At 39.7% G+C, this 13,931-nt stretch overlaps 1 protein-coding gene across 1 annotated transcript; it reads right to left on the bottom strand.

Annotated features, from left to right (window-relative positions):
* Window positions 1-118: 118 nt before the first annotated feature.
* LOC108674090 (glutathione peroxidase-like) lies at window positions 119-9,145 on the bottom strand. Its single transcript, XM_018161998.2, has 5 exons — window positions 8,938-9,145; window positions 2,560-2,694; window positions 1,906-2,052; window positions 1,189-1,313; window positions 119-539 (listed from the first exon to the last, which is right to left on the bottom strand). Exons 1-5 carry the CDS (start codon window positions 9,097-9,099, stop codon window positions 395-397), a joined length of 714 nt encoding a protein of 237 aa, XP_018017487.1. The 5' UTR covers window positions 9,100-9,145; the 3' UTR covers window positions 119-394.
* Between the last annotated feature and the right edge of the window lie 4,786 nt (window positions 9,146-13,931).

The raw sequence follows: 13,931 nt of genomic DNA, 5'->3' as shown, positions 1-13,931 counted from the left end.
TACTCTTAATCATTATTTGGACTGCGTTTCGCCGCTGGAGTTGCATACGCATTTTCCGAGTGTCAATGTTTCAGACACTTCAATATTGCGGACTGTAGTAAGGAAATAATACTTGGTGTGTATTTGTTATATAGGTATATTTCCTTTCACAATTTTTTTTCGAATAGCCGACTATCGTAAATAATAAGGCACGCACCTACTTTTCCCGTCCTTTATCAAGTACTGAAAGCGACCGGCGTAAAAATGCACAAATACGATCGATGCTCACAGAGATTCAGACGAAGTCCACCGCAAGGTTTTCAACTTCATCGTCATAAGTGAAAAAAGACGGGAATTTCAGGAGTGTCCATAATCATCACAAACGTGCGGCCTTCATTGTTTTTATTAGTATTTTTTAGCTAAATAAATTCGAGAAAAAGTTACGCTTCGGGCCCTCGCGGGTCTGCTGCTCGAATTCCTGCTTTTTAGGCGGCGGCTGGGCGAGCAGCACGTCGATGTCAGGCGATACGTCGGCAGGGTCCACCGCAGACGGGTGATACCTGCGAGCGAAAATTTTATATTCAGAAAATGGATGAGTTTCATTTTTTCTAACTCTTATTGCTCATTGAGTTTATCAGCTGAAATTTATGGTTGGCGTAACTGAAAAAAAAAATTGAGAAACGTGGCTAAGTGCGTATGCAGTCACCTTATTCGGTGAAAGATTTTGTTTTCAGCTTCATCACGCACGAATAGTTCCGCGAATTTATTGAGATCACTCGCTGTTTGCGCTTCACGCTATTAAGAATTACTAAAGATAGATACTCCACAACATCGGCAGTAACATAATATGCGTGGATCACCATATCATTCATTACTTAAATGTTATACCAGTGAGTAACGTTATAGTGTATAGTTAACGTTTTCCGAGCCTATAACTTGTATGGGAACATCGATAGGCAATATTTAGGAATTAATATACTCGTACTCAACAATTCATGTTTTTTCTGATAACGACCTGGCATCTTCTTACAGGAATTTTCTGGTTAAATTTATTTCACGAGGCAATTACATCGTGCATCGCCGATGTGAGACATGCCGTCTCTGCCGATGAGGAACATTTCGAATTTTTTTTGCCAGCTAACTATTCTACCCTTACAAACGAATTTCATCTATCAATTTAATTCACCGGGCAAGCGTATAGATCATCACCTGGTGTATGGCATGCCGTCTCTGCCGATGAGGAACTTCTCGAAATTCCAGTTGATGTCGCCCACCCTCAAGGGGGAGTAGAACAGCCCGCTCTCAAACTGAGTGTAGGTTGTTCCACAGGCGGCCTGTTGGGTACAAATTTATAAAACGTGATGGCAAAAATCAATTATGTAATTGCAAAAATCAATGTATCATCTGAAATTACTGTTTTAGGGGTTTGACATTGCTGCACAATGATCAACGTGTTGTCCAGTTTGGCATCATGTATCAAGCTTTTAAGACTCCTGAGCGGCATCATGTTTAATGAATACCGTACATACTAACACTTACGACAGAATACCATATTAGAAATAAAATTATTACATATTATGTATATAATATTGTTTTGCATTAGCGTTCAAAACCTTCCGATGTTAAAAATAATAACTTTACATCTTTAGAAAAAATCACCCGAATGTGATTCCAAAGTATCACAACTCTATGCCTAGCTCTACTGGTATGAAAACAACATCCCAACGACATTCTGTGCTAGGAGGCAGATGTAGAACAAAGCCATGCATTAACGTAGGCATAGGAAAAAAATGTCAACAGAGCCTACATCTTATCGTTAGAGGCACCTAAAGCAACAAACTAATCGACTTCTTAATGAATTTCATCTTTCTTATTTCAAATTATTGTTATTCATTGAATCATTTCGATAACAATTAATAGACTCACCTTTAGGTAAGTGTAGAAGGGGATCTCGTTCGCCCCATTCACATCAACCTTCTGGAATATTCTATCCAGCTTGGGTTCGAACCCCCCGCCCGGTCTCACGTAGCGGATGCCGTTCATGATCTCGTCAGGAGTCACCCCGGGCTCTTGCTGCGCGTGGTTCAGAAATCAATACAAATCATTGACTCTACTAAAGCATTATTAGAAATTTATCTAATTTTCCATACTATGATAAAAGTTTATCTTACAAATTGATGTATTGGTTTATCTTACAATTTATGGTTGGCGCAACCGTAAAAAAAAAACATTGAGAAACTTGGGGAAAAATGCGTATGCTATCATATAATTCAGTGAAAGATTTAGTTTTCAGCTTTATCACGCACGAATAGTACCTACCGAGAATTTCTTGAGATTACTCGCTGCTTGCGCTTCACGCTATTAAGAATTACTAAATTTATATACTCCATAACATCGGCAGCAACATAATATGCGTAGATCATCATATGATTCATAACCTACTGCTATACCAGTGAGTAACGTAACGAACAAGGATTCTGACGTTAAAATAACTTTAATAAATCGTAATTTCACCGAAATCAACTGGTAATCAACAATATTTCGACTGAGCTGCCTGGGCGGTTACGACGGCTGACTCACCTTACCGAACTGGTTGCAAGGGTAGCCGATGATGACAAGGTCTTGCCCTGCGTACTGATCGGCGAGTGCATTTATTTGTTGGTACGAGACCTTGGTCAAGCCTCAGTACGTCGCCAAGTTGTACACCAGTACAACCTGCAAAAAAATAAGTGACATGTAAGCTTGATATAGCACATAACAAAATCAATTTCAAAATATACAGCGTATAAAAGGGACCGTTTGCATTTTGTTTACAGTTTATCACGCCGCCGGAGGAAAGAGTCTATTCCTACAAAAATATATGCTGGGTTCTTCGATGGAAGCGCGCGCCGCGCAGTACGCAAGTATCAAACGCTAAGAACGAGTACATATTTTGAACAAATCAGAATTATTGCCCACACTAGCCAGTCATCACCTACTGGCCAAAACTAGCCAGTCTTCACCTACTGGCCCAAACTAGCCAGTCATCGCCTACTGGCCCAAACTAGCCAGTCATAATTTGCTCAGCCGGAGGTGACATAAACGTCTGGAAAAACGTCGTATGGCAAGTTGACAAATGAACAAATACGTACTTTGACAAATGAACAAATTTTAGAGGCAGGGTGGCCTCGTGGTTAAAGTTCAGAGTACCAAGATTGGAGCAGAGAGGTGCGGGTTCGATCGCTCTGTGCGCCAGTTTCTGGTCAGAATCGGCGAGGAGGCCGGGCGGTTAAAAGCAAAGCAAAATTGAAGCAGTTAGTAACGAGTTCAAGCCCGCAACAAGCTGTGGATGTTCTGCAATGTTAAGATTCGGCGACAGGCCTACGGCCTAATAAACGCTGAAACCGCTATATTATATAATATTAAAATATCGTCTAAGGCTAAATGCAGGCGTCAACATTGCCAAGAACTGAATATACCGCGATTCGCAAAGATCTTCAAGTTAATTATTACCTACTAAGTGGCTCAGCTTGCCAGTAACCTGCAGTGTTTGAATATTCATAGCACACATTAATGCCGGAATAAAAGGGAAACATTTTGCCTCCAAAATATGGAAATAAACTTTGAACGAATTGTAAATAAAATTTTTTGATTTGTAAAGTGAATTCTATGGATGATGAAATATGGATATCTGAATTGCCAGTCTAGGTTTACTCGAGAACAGACAAAATGCATCCCATGATCTATCGAGTAGGATAGAGCGACCAACTTGGCCTTGAAATCATCGCAGGGCCAAGACTTCCAGGAGCGAGTCGAGAACTCACAAAAAGACTTGGCAATCCCAATAGGCTGACCACGCACCCGACCACGGTCCAAACCTCAGACCTGACCAAGCACCACCAGATCCCATCTTTAGACCACGCACTGCCTACGCATCAATGTTCACAAAACGCACTGCCTACACGTACGTGGACTTAGTGAGCTACGTGGGCTACGCAGTGGACTTGGCACTAAACCACGCAGTGACTAAGCCCAACCGGGCGTACCGAACCCGACCACATCCAATCCTCACAAGTCACAACACACACACTCCATAGCTTTTACACGTTTAGTTCCGACGCAGGCAACCTCGCTGTCTTTGTTTGGTATTCGAGGCAAGTGCCTGTCTGTATATATACAAGTGCCTAAGCTTAACTCTTACATTTTCCGGCATTCTCTTGAGTTACCGGTACCACCATATCTGGAACACGCAGGAGGGAGCAAAAAATTCAGCAGAGTCTCATGGAAGTACGTGGAACCATTAATTTCGAATAAAAATTTATAAGAAGCATCATTGCTTTAGGGATTGTAAAACCTGTTAAGCGCTCTGAAGGCACAGCTCTAGTATAGTACTGCAGACAAATCATGAATAATTAGACGATTAGAGCAGAGATATATATAATATAAAAGTCTCTTTTATTGGGGATGTGAGAACAAAACGTCGTGAGAGATTGAATAGGAAATAAATTACGATGTTCAAACACCATCTACGTAGGTCGGAATTTTCGTTTTATTCACTGAATAATCTTTATTAGGGATCTTGAAAGAATGCACGAAAATTTGCATAAATCTGATCTTAAAATATGTATGATCGAAAGAGTCAAAAGTTAGATATTATGATCGAAATGACTCTTATATTCATAAAATGCATCGTTACAGCAGAATTAATAATTATGAGCTCATGGCGTAAGACATCCAGAGCGTGATTATTAATAGCAGAAATAAAGTTACCTTCTTCCAACAGCCTTGATATAACGGGGCTGCACTTAAAACGTCAGACTTCAGAGAACAGTATAGACAAAGGTTACGGATGTCAACAAGCAAACCCAAATAAGGGGTTCCATCATACCATCATCCATGTGGATTGCGTCACACCACACATACTCGTAAATACATAACTTCATGGATGTGCGCAGGTAAATAGGGTCTCTATACTTGCGGTAAAGGCTATAATAAAGTAATTTCATACCTGCACGTGTTTAAAAAGATTGTTTATCGACGGTGATTTGAAATTTTCTCGTTACCATTTCATGGGACTTAGTCATTCAAGTTGAAATGGCTGGTGTTTTTTTACACTAACACGGTGAAAAAGTTCTTTCAACTTCTAAACTTTCATCCTAGTTCAGAATAGCACCTGACGTTGAAGAAACAATCTAATAAGGATGCGCCTCGACCATAACACTATACAGGACAGTAAGGTGAGGACACCTGCGATAAACAGAACGGCAAGTGCCGATAACGTTCTAGTCTTCGACTCAACAGCTAGCAAAATGGAAGCTAAGATTGCAGAGCGAGGAAAAGATTGCATCTAGAATTTTCATGTTAATGAAAGCTACGATTGAATAACTATGTATAGACAACCACTGAAATGTTCCCGATAGTAGAAGCTAAGAGAGAAGAATGAGAAAAAGATGGGCACTAAAATTTTCACGATAATGCAAGCTGCGATTGTAGAACGAAGCATAGACCACCACTAAAATGGTTAGGACTATGGAAGCCAAGATTGTCCGAGAGTTAACAGGGGTTCAAACTTTGTAAATGTTTTAAGACGCCTCTACTAAATTGTTGTGGTGAACATTTAAAAACGTCGAGGTTACGTCTTTCCACGAACGCTTGCAGTTCATGCCAAAAATAATGTGATTATTCTATTTGTTCTCATGTTACCTATGGAAGAGCATCTTTTTCGATGTGTAAATACACTAATTCACATAAAGTGAAATTATTGACGAGATCATTTTTAATTCACTACCAGGTTAATTCCGGAAGCAATACAAACTTTAATAAATGTTCATTATCGATCACTAACTATGTTCGGCAGGCTGCGCACGCATTAGTATAGCACGCTAGATGAAGATTCACTCACTTAAGTCGGAATTGATGTATAAAAGTTAAAAAATTGTCAATGAAAAGGAGGCAATTCATTGCAAACGTTAACTACGACTCTAGGTAGTCGGCAACTGCATTTGAGGCGGCTGGAGGACACGTTCGAAATTTGTTGGCGTCGAAAGTTTGGCCTCACAACACACCCTTTCACTTTCCCGCAGCTTACCGTCCTTCTCCAATGCTATTGTTGCACCTTGAAGGTTCATTCTTTCAACGCGCATGTATAGAGATCGAATAGCGACTATCGGTCGCGCTATTAGTTTGGTTACGAGCATCCTTATACTAGCCTCTTAAGATGACTGCATATACTCGTCACATTCTTACATCAACATTTCAGAGCTTAATTGTTTATTTACTTGTAGCAGGTAAATTTCATCTTTATTTTACCATAGATGGTTATTTGACAATAAATTTAACGATTGCGGCGGGCTGAATATTAGCATGTCACCGAGTCCGATATCGTATGAAACGAAACTTCTTGTCGTGCAATGTTTAACCTTGCATACCAAAAAAAAGTTTTAGGGGGCAAGAGACGGGCATGTAAATTCTCACGAATTTCACTGCAAGACCCGATAGAACATGCCTGCATTAATCGAGCTATAACAATTATAACATGCCAGAGTAAGATTCTTGATAAGTCGAAAATTGCATGTGGCATTGCGTCCTTTTGTACTTAACTGGCTCCAGCTTATCCTGTTGACCGCTTTTCCAGAAATTCTATCATGTAATCAGCCACATAAAATAAGCGCAATGGATAGCCACTTTGAGTTAATTTTTGCAAACCGATCAAAGGTCGCGAAGTTTCACCAATTGGTGAAAAAAACACTAGTTCGTGTGGATAGGTTATTACAAAAGTCAGTAGGCATAAACAATTATTATCTTTTTTATTTAGCGGCTTTGGGGATCGGCGCAATGTAAGTTAACTAAGAAATCTCGACCAGTGGTCAACGAACAATCAAAGGGGTCCTCGAAAGTATTTTATCAAGGATGTAATTATTATCACATAATGAGTCGAGGGCACAGAGGTCACAGCTGCTCCTTGGGTGCACAATATTACATCAGCAATGAAGAGCAATTTTATCATGGTTGTTGATCACAGGTCATGTTATCAGAAGTGTCGTTCATGATAAAATCATGCGAATTAAGTATCACAATGAGATAAGTATAGTAGTTATAGGTTAGTTTTTCTCCAATGTGATACTAAAGACTAAGAGCGGAGCTTGATTAGGTGCAACCACACAGACATGCCCCGCATGGTTGGGTGCAACCACACAGACGTGCCCCGCATGGTTGGGTGCAACCACACAGACATGCCCCGCATGGTTGGGTGCAACCACACAGACATGCCCCGCATGGTTGGGTGCCCCGCACGGTTGGGTGCAACCACACAGACATGCCCCGCAAGGTTGGGTGCCACCACACAGACATGCCCCGCATGGTTGGGTGCCCCGCATGGCTGGGTGCCACCACACAGACATGCCCAGAAGTGTGCAGCAAGTGACCAATGTCAGGCATCTCTTTATAAAGAGATCTAATTTCAGACAACTGATCATAAATTAAGAAGGAATCAAAGCTCCTATTGAGGTAATCTAGTGAACGAACCAATGCGTAGCTCAGTGTTAGCAAGAAACATGCGGTAAACAAAACAAATATAATTAACCTAAGTTCTTCCTTTCTCCTGGTTGCATAATGAAGAACCAATCATTCGGTTTCGTCCCTGTAAACATCCGTTTACAGCAAATCTAAATAAGATTATCACTGAAACTTTGTTAGCACAATGATAGGAAAATGTTTAGAAGGTCCAACGATCAAGAGGAGTGGGACCTGTGCCGTGATGGGTCCAGATTACATTGGCAGTGTACGTCGAAGCAGATGGTACATCAAGTTAAGATGAATGGTGACAGAAATAAAGCAGAATGGAGTTTAATTAGAATGGTGATTGAAGTTAATCAGAGTGGTGATTAAAGTTTAGCAGAACTTTGAATGAAGTTAAATGTTGATCAGAATGAGGACTTAATAAAGGCTATTTCAGTTCAATAGTTTTTCGGATCATTATTTTATTCTAAAGTGAGTAATAGTTACAGTCTGGCTAAACCCTCTTATGTGCTTTACCAGCTTACTAAGGTTTCATCTTCCAAACCGAATGTTTTTTTCATAATCCAGTATCATAATGAAAACTGAAATCGACTGACGATGTAAAACTAGTTGAAATATATTTTTCACTGGAATGCTGTTAAGAGACGCAATTATCTTCGCTACTTGTAGAAGTTTCTGGATTTGATAACCGACACTTGTCGAGTCGGCAAGCAGGCTGGACAAGGTTTTCATATTGATACATTCACTGCAGGCTAGAGGTGAGTAAGCTACTTTCACCAACAATTTCTTCGAAGTTTTTCGCATGACCGGTTTATGATGTAGAAAGATGTACAACAGTGAGCAAGCTTATTGATCGCATAATATGAAAACTATTCAAAAATTAATGTCACATCAGCAAACAAATTCGTATTCATGATATTGGATCCATCCGTCGCCTACCTAGTCAGCTCAGCTAGTGCTGAGTAGTGCGAGTTCTTGTTAAGTTCATATGCTTGATACAAACGTCATAGAATTCTCAAATATTTTTGTAATTTGGTACCTAGAAGCTTACAGATACTTTCGAAACAAAATATCTATATCAATAACTATCATGAATACACAATTCATCTAAATTCTGATTAAACGGAAGGAGCTCTACATAGGTACCACATCCATACGTGATACGTATATGGACATTGGACACCAATGCACCATTAAATGAAAGGAATGGCAATTGGCACGGAGCGGAGGCCGGAGAGAGCACAATAAAGTTCATAAATATGGTGTGGTGCGTTTCAAGCTTTCAACGTCCGTGTAACGAAGAAAAATTTTCCGAGACTCCTTCCACAATCCACATCCCAGGGTCTGCAAATGCCCTATCGGGCTATCCTATCCATGACAAAATTTTTTCTCAATAGTTGAATTAGGATGGGGTGGAATCGCCAGAATTCGCCTCACCACGGTTAAATGATTACGTCTCACCTTGCCGGCGAACTCGGAGAAATCTACGGTTTCGTTGCCGTACAAAACCGTGGCATTGAAGCCATAAATATTTTCTGTTGTTGGATCACATGGAACTCTTGAGAAGATCTCTCCCGTGGCAGGCCCCAGGAGGGTACCTGCCAGCAGCAGGAGTGGCAGCATCTTGTCTACACGGTGGCCAGACAAGCACTGTCGCAGTGATACCTGAGCTCTGCCTTATAAGCGCTGCTCTGCTGGTATCCTGAAATCTCAAGGCCATTCTAGTGTCATGACGACCAAAAATATTCATATATATATAACCCAGGTAAAATTCAGAATGAAATAGGGCCAGGTTCCTCGAGCTTAATTTTTTTTAAACAAAGGCATAAACTTGCAAGGCCAATTTTACTGTAGTTTTAGCAGAAATATCTTGTAACAAATTGTGTAGTCTCGCCTGAAAATTTTTAGATGTAAAGTATGATTGCTTTTAGTGTAAATATTGTGCGACTCAGAAGTTGTTACGTAACGAGTCCAACAGAAAAGTTGCAACTTGTAATCTCTAATGTTGAGAACAATCATTGGAATCAAGCTGAATAATAACAATGTTGGCAGCTTACACGTAGTAATATCTCGGTCGCTCACTTTATTTATCATCATTGTTTGACATTTAATAAATCTAAATTAAGAAAGTTAAATTTAGGAAATCAAATTGAATTTTTAATGTGCAAGAAAATTTTTCACGGAATTTTCTCCCACTTGACACGTGCAAACAGTGAAATGAACTACAGATTAAGATATGATGATATTTTAATCTAGATGTTATACATGATTATGTCACTCACCGGTGTGAATAATCAGCGTGTGTTGACCAGAATTGAAGTAAGCTTAAAAATAACAATCTAAATTTGACTACGAATAGAGAACAAACTACGGTTTAAATAACAAAAATAATCTCAAAGATTTTCTCCATGTTTCAAGGTTGTGATATTATAATTTACTTAGCTAGTATTTCAATGTGCTTTGGGTTGCCTTTATTCTGTTGGTTAACCAAGTCTGCTGGCGTATCCATGATACCTATACTTATTATCTCCCGAACAGCTTCTCGATGTATCAATGTATCGTGACTCGTTCAGCTTGCGTCTTTAAAATGTTAGGGTTAGTTTTTTTTACAAAAGGTAATGGAGATGTTGTACCTGCCTTGTGGGACTGGTTTTCACTGGTGAGTTGAGGATATTTGGAGTCTAAAATTTATAAAAAAATTAACAAACTTTTTTCTTTTTGTTATCATCGCCGTAAGTTTTTTTTTTACCATAGCAGTTAAAATAAATACTTTACATTAACAGAAATATGTACTTTATTTAAAAAAACGAATAAAGCCGCAGTTCGTACAAAAGAAAATTTATATTTTTTCATTGTAAAAAATCTAGCGTCAATGTCTTGTATTACTTGGAGAGCATAAACCTAGCAAACCAGGTGATTGTGATTATGTTTTTTCATTGTAAATTTGTACGAAAAACTTTATATTGACAAGGCAGACACTTTATAACTTGTTGATACCCTTCCTCTCACAACCGTTAATGACATCGTCGGCACTCATCAGATTCTGCACTTACCTCGCCGCTCGTCAATAAAAACTGTATACGGTAATACTAATAATCAGAACTTCGATTTGTAGGGCTCTATAACCTCACGTTCTGATCGCGCTACGATGTTGTGGTTTAGCCTTGTTTATAAAATAAATTGTTTTATTGAAGGCCGGCGACGTATGTTATGTAGCGACGTTATCGGCATTGACAGTAGCTAACATTATGACGTCCACAGTTGTTGTGGTTATTATTTATAAGTATCAAGTCTGATTTCTGATTGAAGTCTAACTAGGGGTTATTCAATCTAACATTCATAATTAAATGCAGCAATTACGACCAGAATGCCTTACAATTTTGAAATAAATTCATGCTTCAACAAACGATATATCTTTAGAAAATCCTATTGTTAGGTGCAGACAGTGAGTAATAATATAGATTGCACGGTGTTGCGACAGCTGCGTGTTTTCAGCGCCATGTGTCTCGCCATTGCCCAGAGATAGGTACACCTGACTATCTCGATATAGATCTCACGAACTAGTTCGACGGTACATGACTTAGTTTACCCTAATTTGGTAGATCTCTGAAGGTATTATAATACAGGGTGATTTACGGAAAATCCTGTTTTGTATTTCGTGCCAGGCAGCCATGATATTGTAGGAAGAGAGTAGGGAGTATTTAGTATGAAAGGCAAGGTCATGAAATTTTGTGTCCCGCCTAGTCTGTTGCCACTTTGCATTGGACAAGTGAGCAACGTGCGTTTGTTGTCGAGGCGTACCTATATCAATGGCCGTTTTGCCGAGTAGTCTCCATCTCTTACAACGTTTGGCAGAGCGTTTCATCTCCGTGAAAGGTGACCTTCTTTGGCCAGGCCGGTCCCCGATTTGGCTCCGTGTGATTTTTTTATGGGGTTACCTTAAATCAATTGTTTACAATGACTGTCCAAGAACCCTACCTCATTTGAAGAACAAGATACGCCAAGCCATCGGTTGAACGGAACTTCAAAAATCGACTAACTGAACGCATTGACAATTGGAGCCGTCATTTGTCCAAAGTCATCTTTAAACTAAGTGATACAAAAATTCAGTTAATGTCGTTTTCAATAAATTTTATGTAGTAATGATATCTTTACTAGTTTTTTAATTGAGCTTACAAATCAGGATGCTTCCGTGAATCATCCTGTAGTTTATTACGCCATAATTAATTAATTTGAGTTTTTAGCAGGCAAAACTTAAGCCTAGGAATAAAAAGCGTATTTTCTTTGATTATCTATCTGCTTTGAGTTTCTCTAACTTACTTATACATTTTCATTGTATGTACGTCATCCTGAATGTGTTTTGACGAAACTTATGTAGGTTAAGGCGCTTATACACGGAGCTAGTATTAATTAGCTGCGAGTATGCGCTGCAGGTTTTTACACTCCAAGTTTTGCCAGCTGCTATAAAGCTAATATACACAAGGAAAGTAGTTTGTTAAGGGGAGCGTCTACCCTAAAAATCTAAATTCTCGGCTATTCCGGTTTTTAAGCTCATCTTAAAGCTTACTTTCTGCCGCATCGAACGGTACTAGAACCATCTCTGTACGTTGATTTATGCGTTCAGGACAGATCCCGAAAGGGGGGAGGGTGGTGGGTGGTGGGGTCCCTTCACAAAAGTCTATGGGGATAATTACTGCCGAGCCATATAAAATTACTGTCACTGGACCTGCAGCTCAGTTATCACTCAGCCATCATGCGGAAAGGTGTTGATGTAGTCGTCCTATGCACCGTTGACTGACTTTGAAGTGAGATAACGCTTACTTCCGGTATCTAAGCTACGTTACATGCCTTTACATAGCGCGCCGCGGTTTTTCACCTCTAATGAAAAGTTTGAAAACATGAAAACCTCTCTCGCGGCAAACCTATCTCCTCCTAGAGTTTTTAAGCTACAACAATGAGACATATACCATTCGATGCGCAAGAAAAAGATCTACTATTAACTTTAGGCGTTTTTCTAGTTTCGTTATAGTTTGGATTTTATTCCGCAAAAAGGGGGGTGTGGGGGGTAAAATCGAAAAATTTCCATAAAATTTACAAAAAATGCCCCCACACCCACAAAAATGAGAATTTTCAAAAACGCGTACAGCGTTTTATAGATATGATCTTTACGCATCGAATGATAGGTGTCTTGATGTTGTACCTTGAAAATCCTAGGAGGAGATAGATTTCTACGCTACCCCCTCTTTTGGCCGTTTTCTAAAATTTTCACGTTTTCTTTCATTTTTTTCGAAAAATTCACATAATCAAAAAAGTCTTAGATTTCTGTTTTACATATGTGTACCAAGTTTCAGAGTGATCCGTCTGTAAATAGCCGAGATAAATTTTACCCTAGACGCTCCTCTTAACAGTATTTTCGCATCCGCAAGTGCTAGTGCGTTGTTGGAAGCCGTCGAGCGGGGTCTGTATATAATGGAATTTGGAACATTATTGGTAAGACGAGTTGGATGAAGCGGTTGGTGGCATAGTTGCCTCTCCTGCTGAGGAGGTGAAAAACTTTGTAGGTCAGGGTGGAGTGTGGGTGAGAGACCCAATATAAGGTCTCGTTTAAGTTTCCAAACATTAATTTCTCAATTAGTTTTTGTTGGAATATTCATCGTGACATACATTCCACAGTAGATTGTACTTCTGGAATATCTTTAAGAGCAGTTCAATATCATCTAAACGCCACTTGACGTTATTAGAACCAACGTTGTTGGGAAAAGCCATAGTTCATAACATTAGAAAAACTTGCAACTGAACTGCTTCAGACGCTATTGCATCAGCTACTTCGCATCGAACGGTACTAGAACCATCTCTGTACGTTGATTTATGCGTTCAGGACAGATCCCGAAAGGGGGGAGGGTGGTGGGTGGTGGGGTCCCTTCACAAAAGTCTATGGGGATAATTACTGCCGAGCCATATAAAATTACTGTCACTGGACCTGCAGCTCAGTTATCACTCAGCCATCATGCGGAAAGGTGTTGATGTAGTCGTCCTATGCACCGTTGACTGACTTTGAAGTGAGATAACGCTTACTTCCGGTATCTAAGCTACGTTACATGCCTTTACATAGTGCGCCGCGGTTTTTCGCCTCTAATGAAAAGTTTGAAAACATGAAAACCTCTCTCGCGGCAAACCTATCTCCTCCTAGAGTTTTTAAGCTACAACAATGAGACATATACCATTCGATGCGCAAGAAAAAGATCTACTATTACCTTTAGGCGTTTTTCTAGTTTCGTTATAGTTTGGATTTTATTCCGCAAAAAGGGGGGTGTGGGGGTTAAATTGGAAAATTTTCCTTAAATTTTCCAAAAATTGCCCCCCCCCCCCCAAAAATGAGAATTTTCAAAAACGCGTACAGCGTTTTATAGATATGATCTTTACGCATCGAATGATAGGTGTCTTGATGTTGTACC

This window comes from Hyalella azteca, unplaced genomic scaffold, assembly GCF_000764305.2.
Source record: "Hyalella azteca isolate HAZT.00-mixed unplaced genomic scaffold, Hazt_2.0.2 contig16022, whole genome shotgun sequence".
Classification (NCBI taxonomy): Eukaryota; Metazoa; Arthropoda; class Malacostraca; order Amphipoda; family Hyalellidae; genus Hyalella; species Hyalella azteca.
Note: the sequence above shows the minus strand (reverse complement) of the source record. Positions and strands in the feature narration are given on the sequence as shown.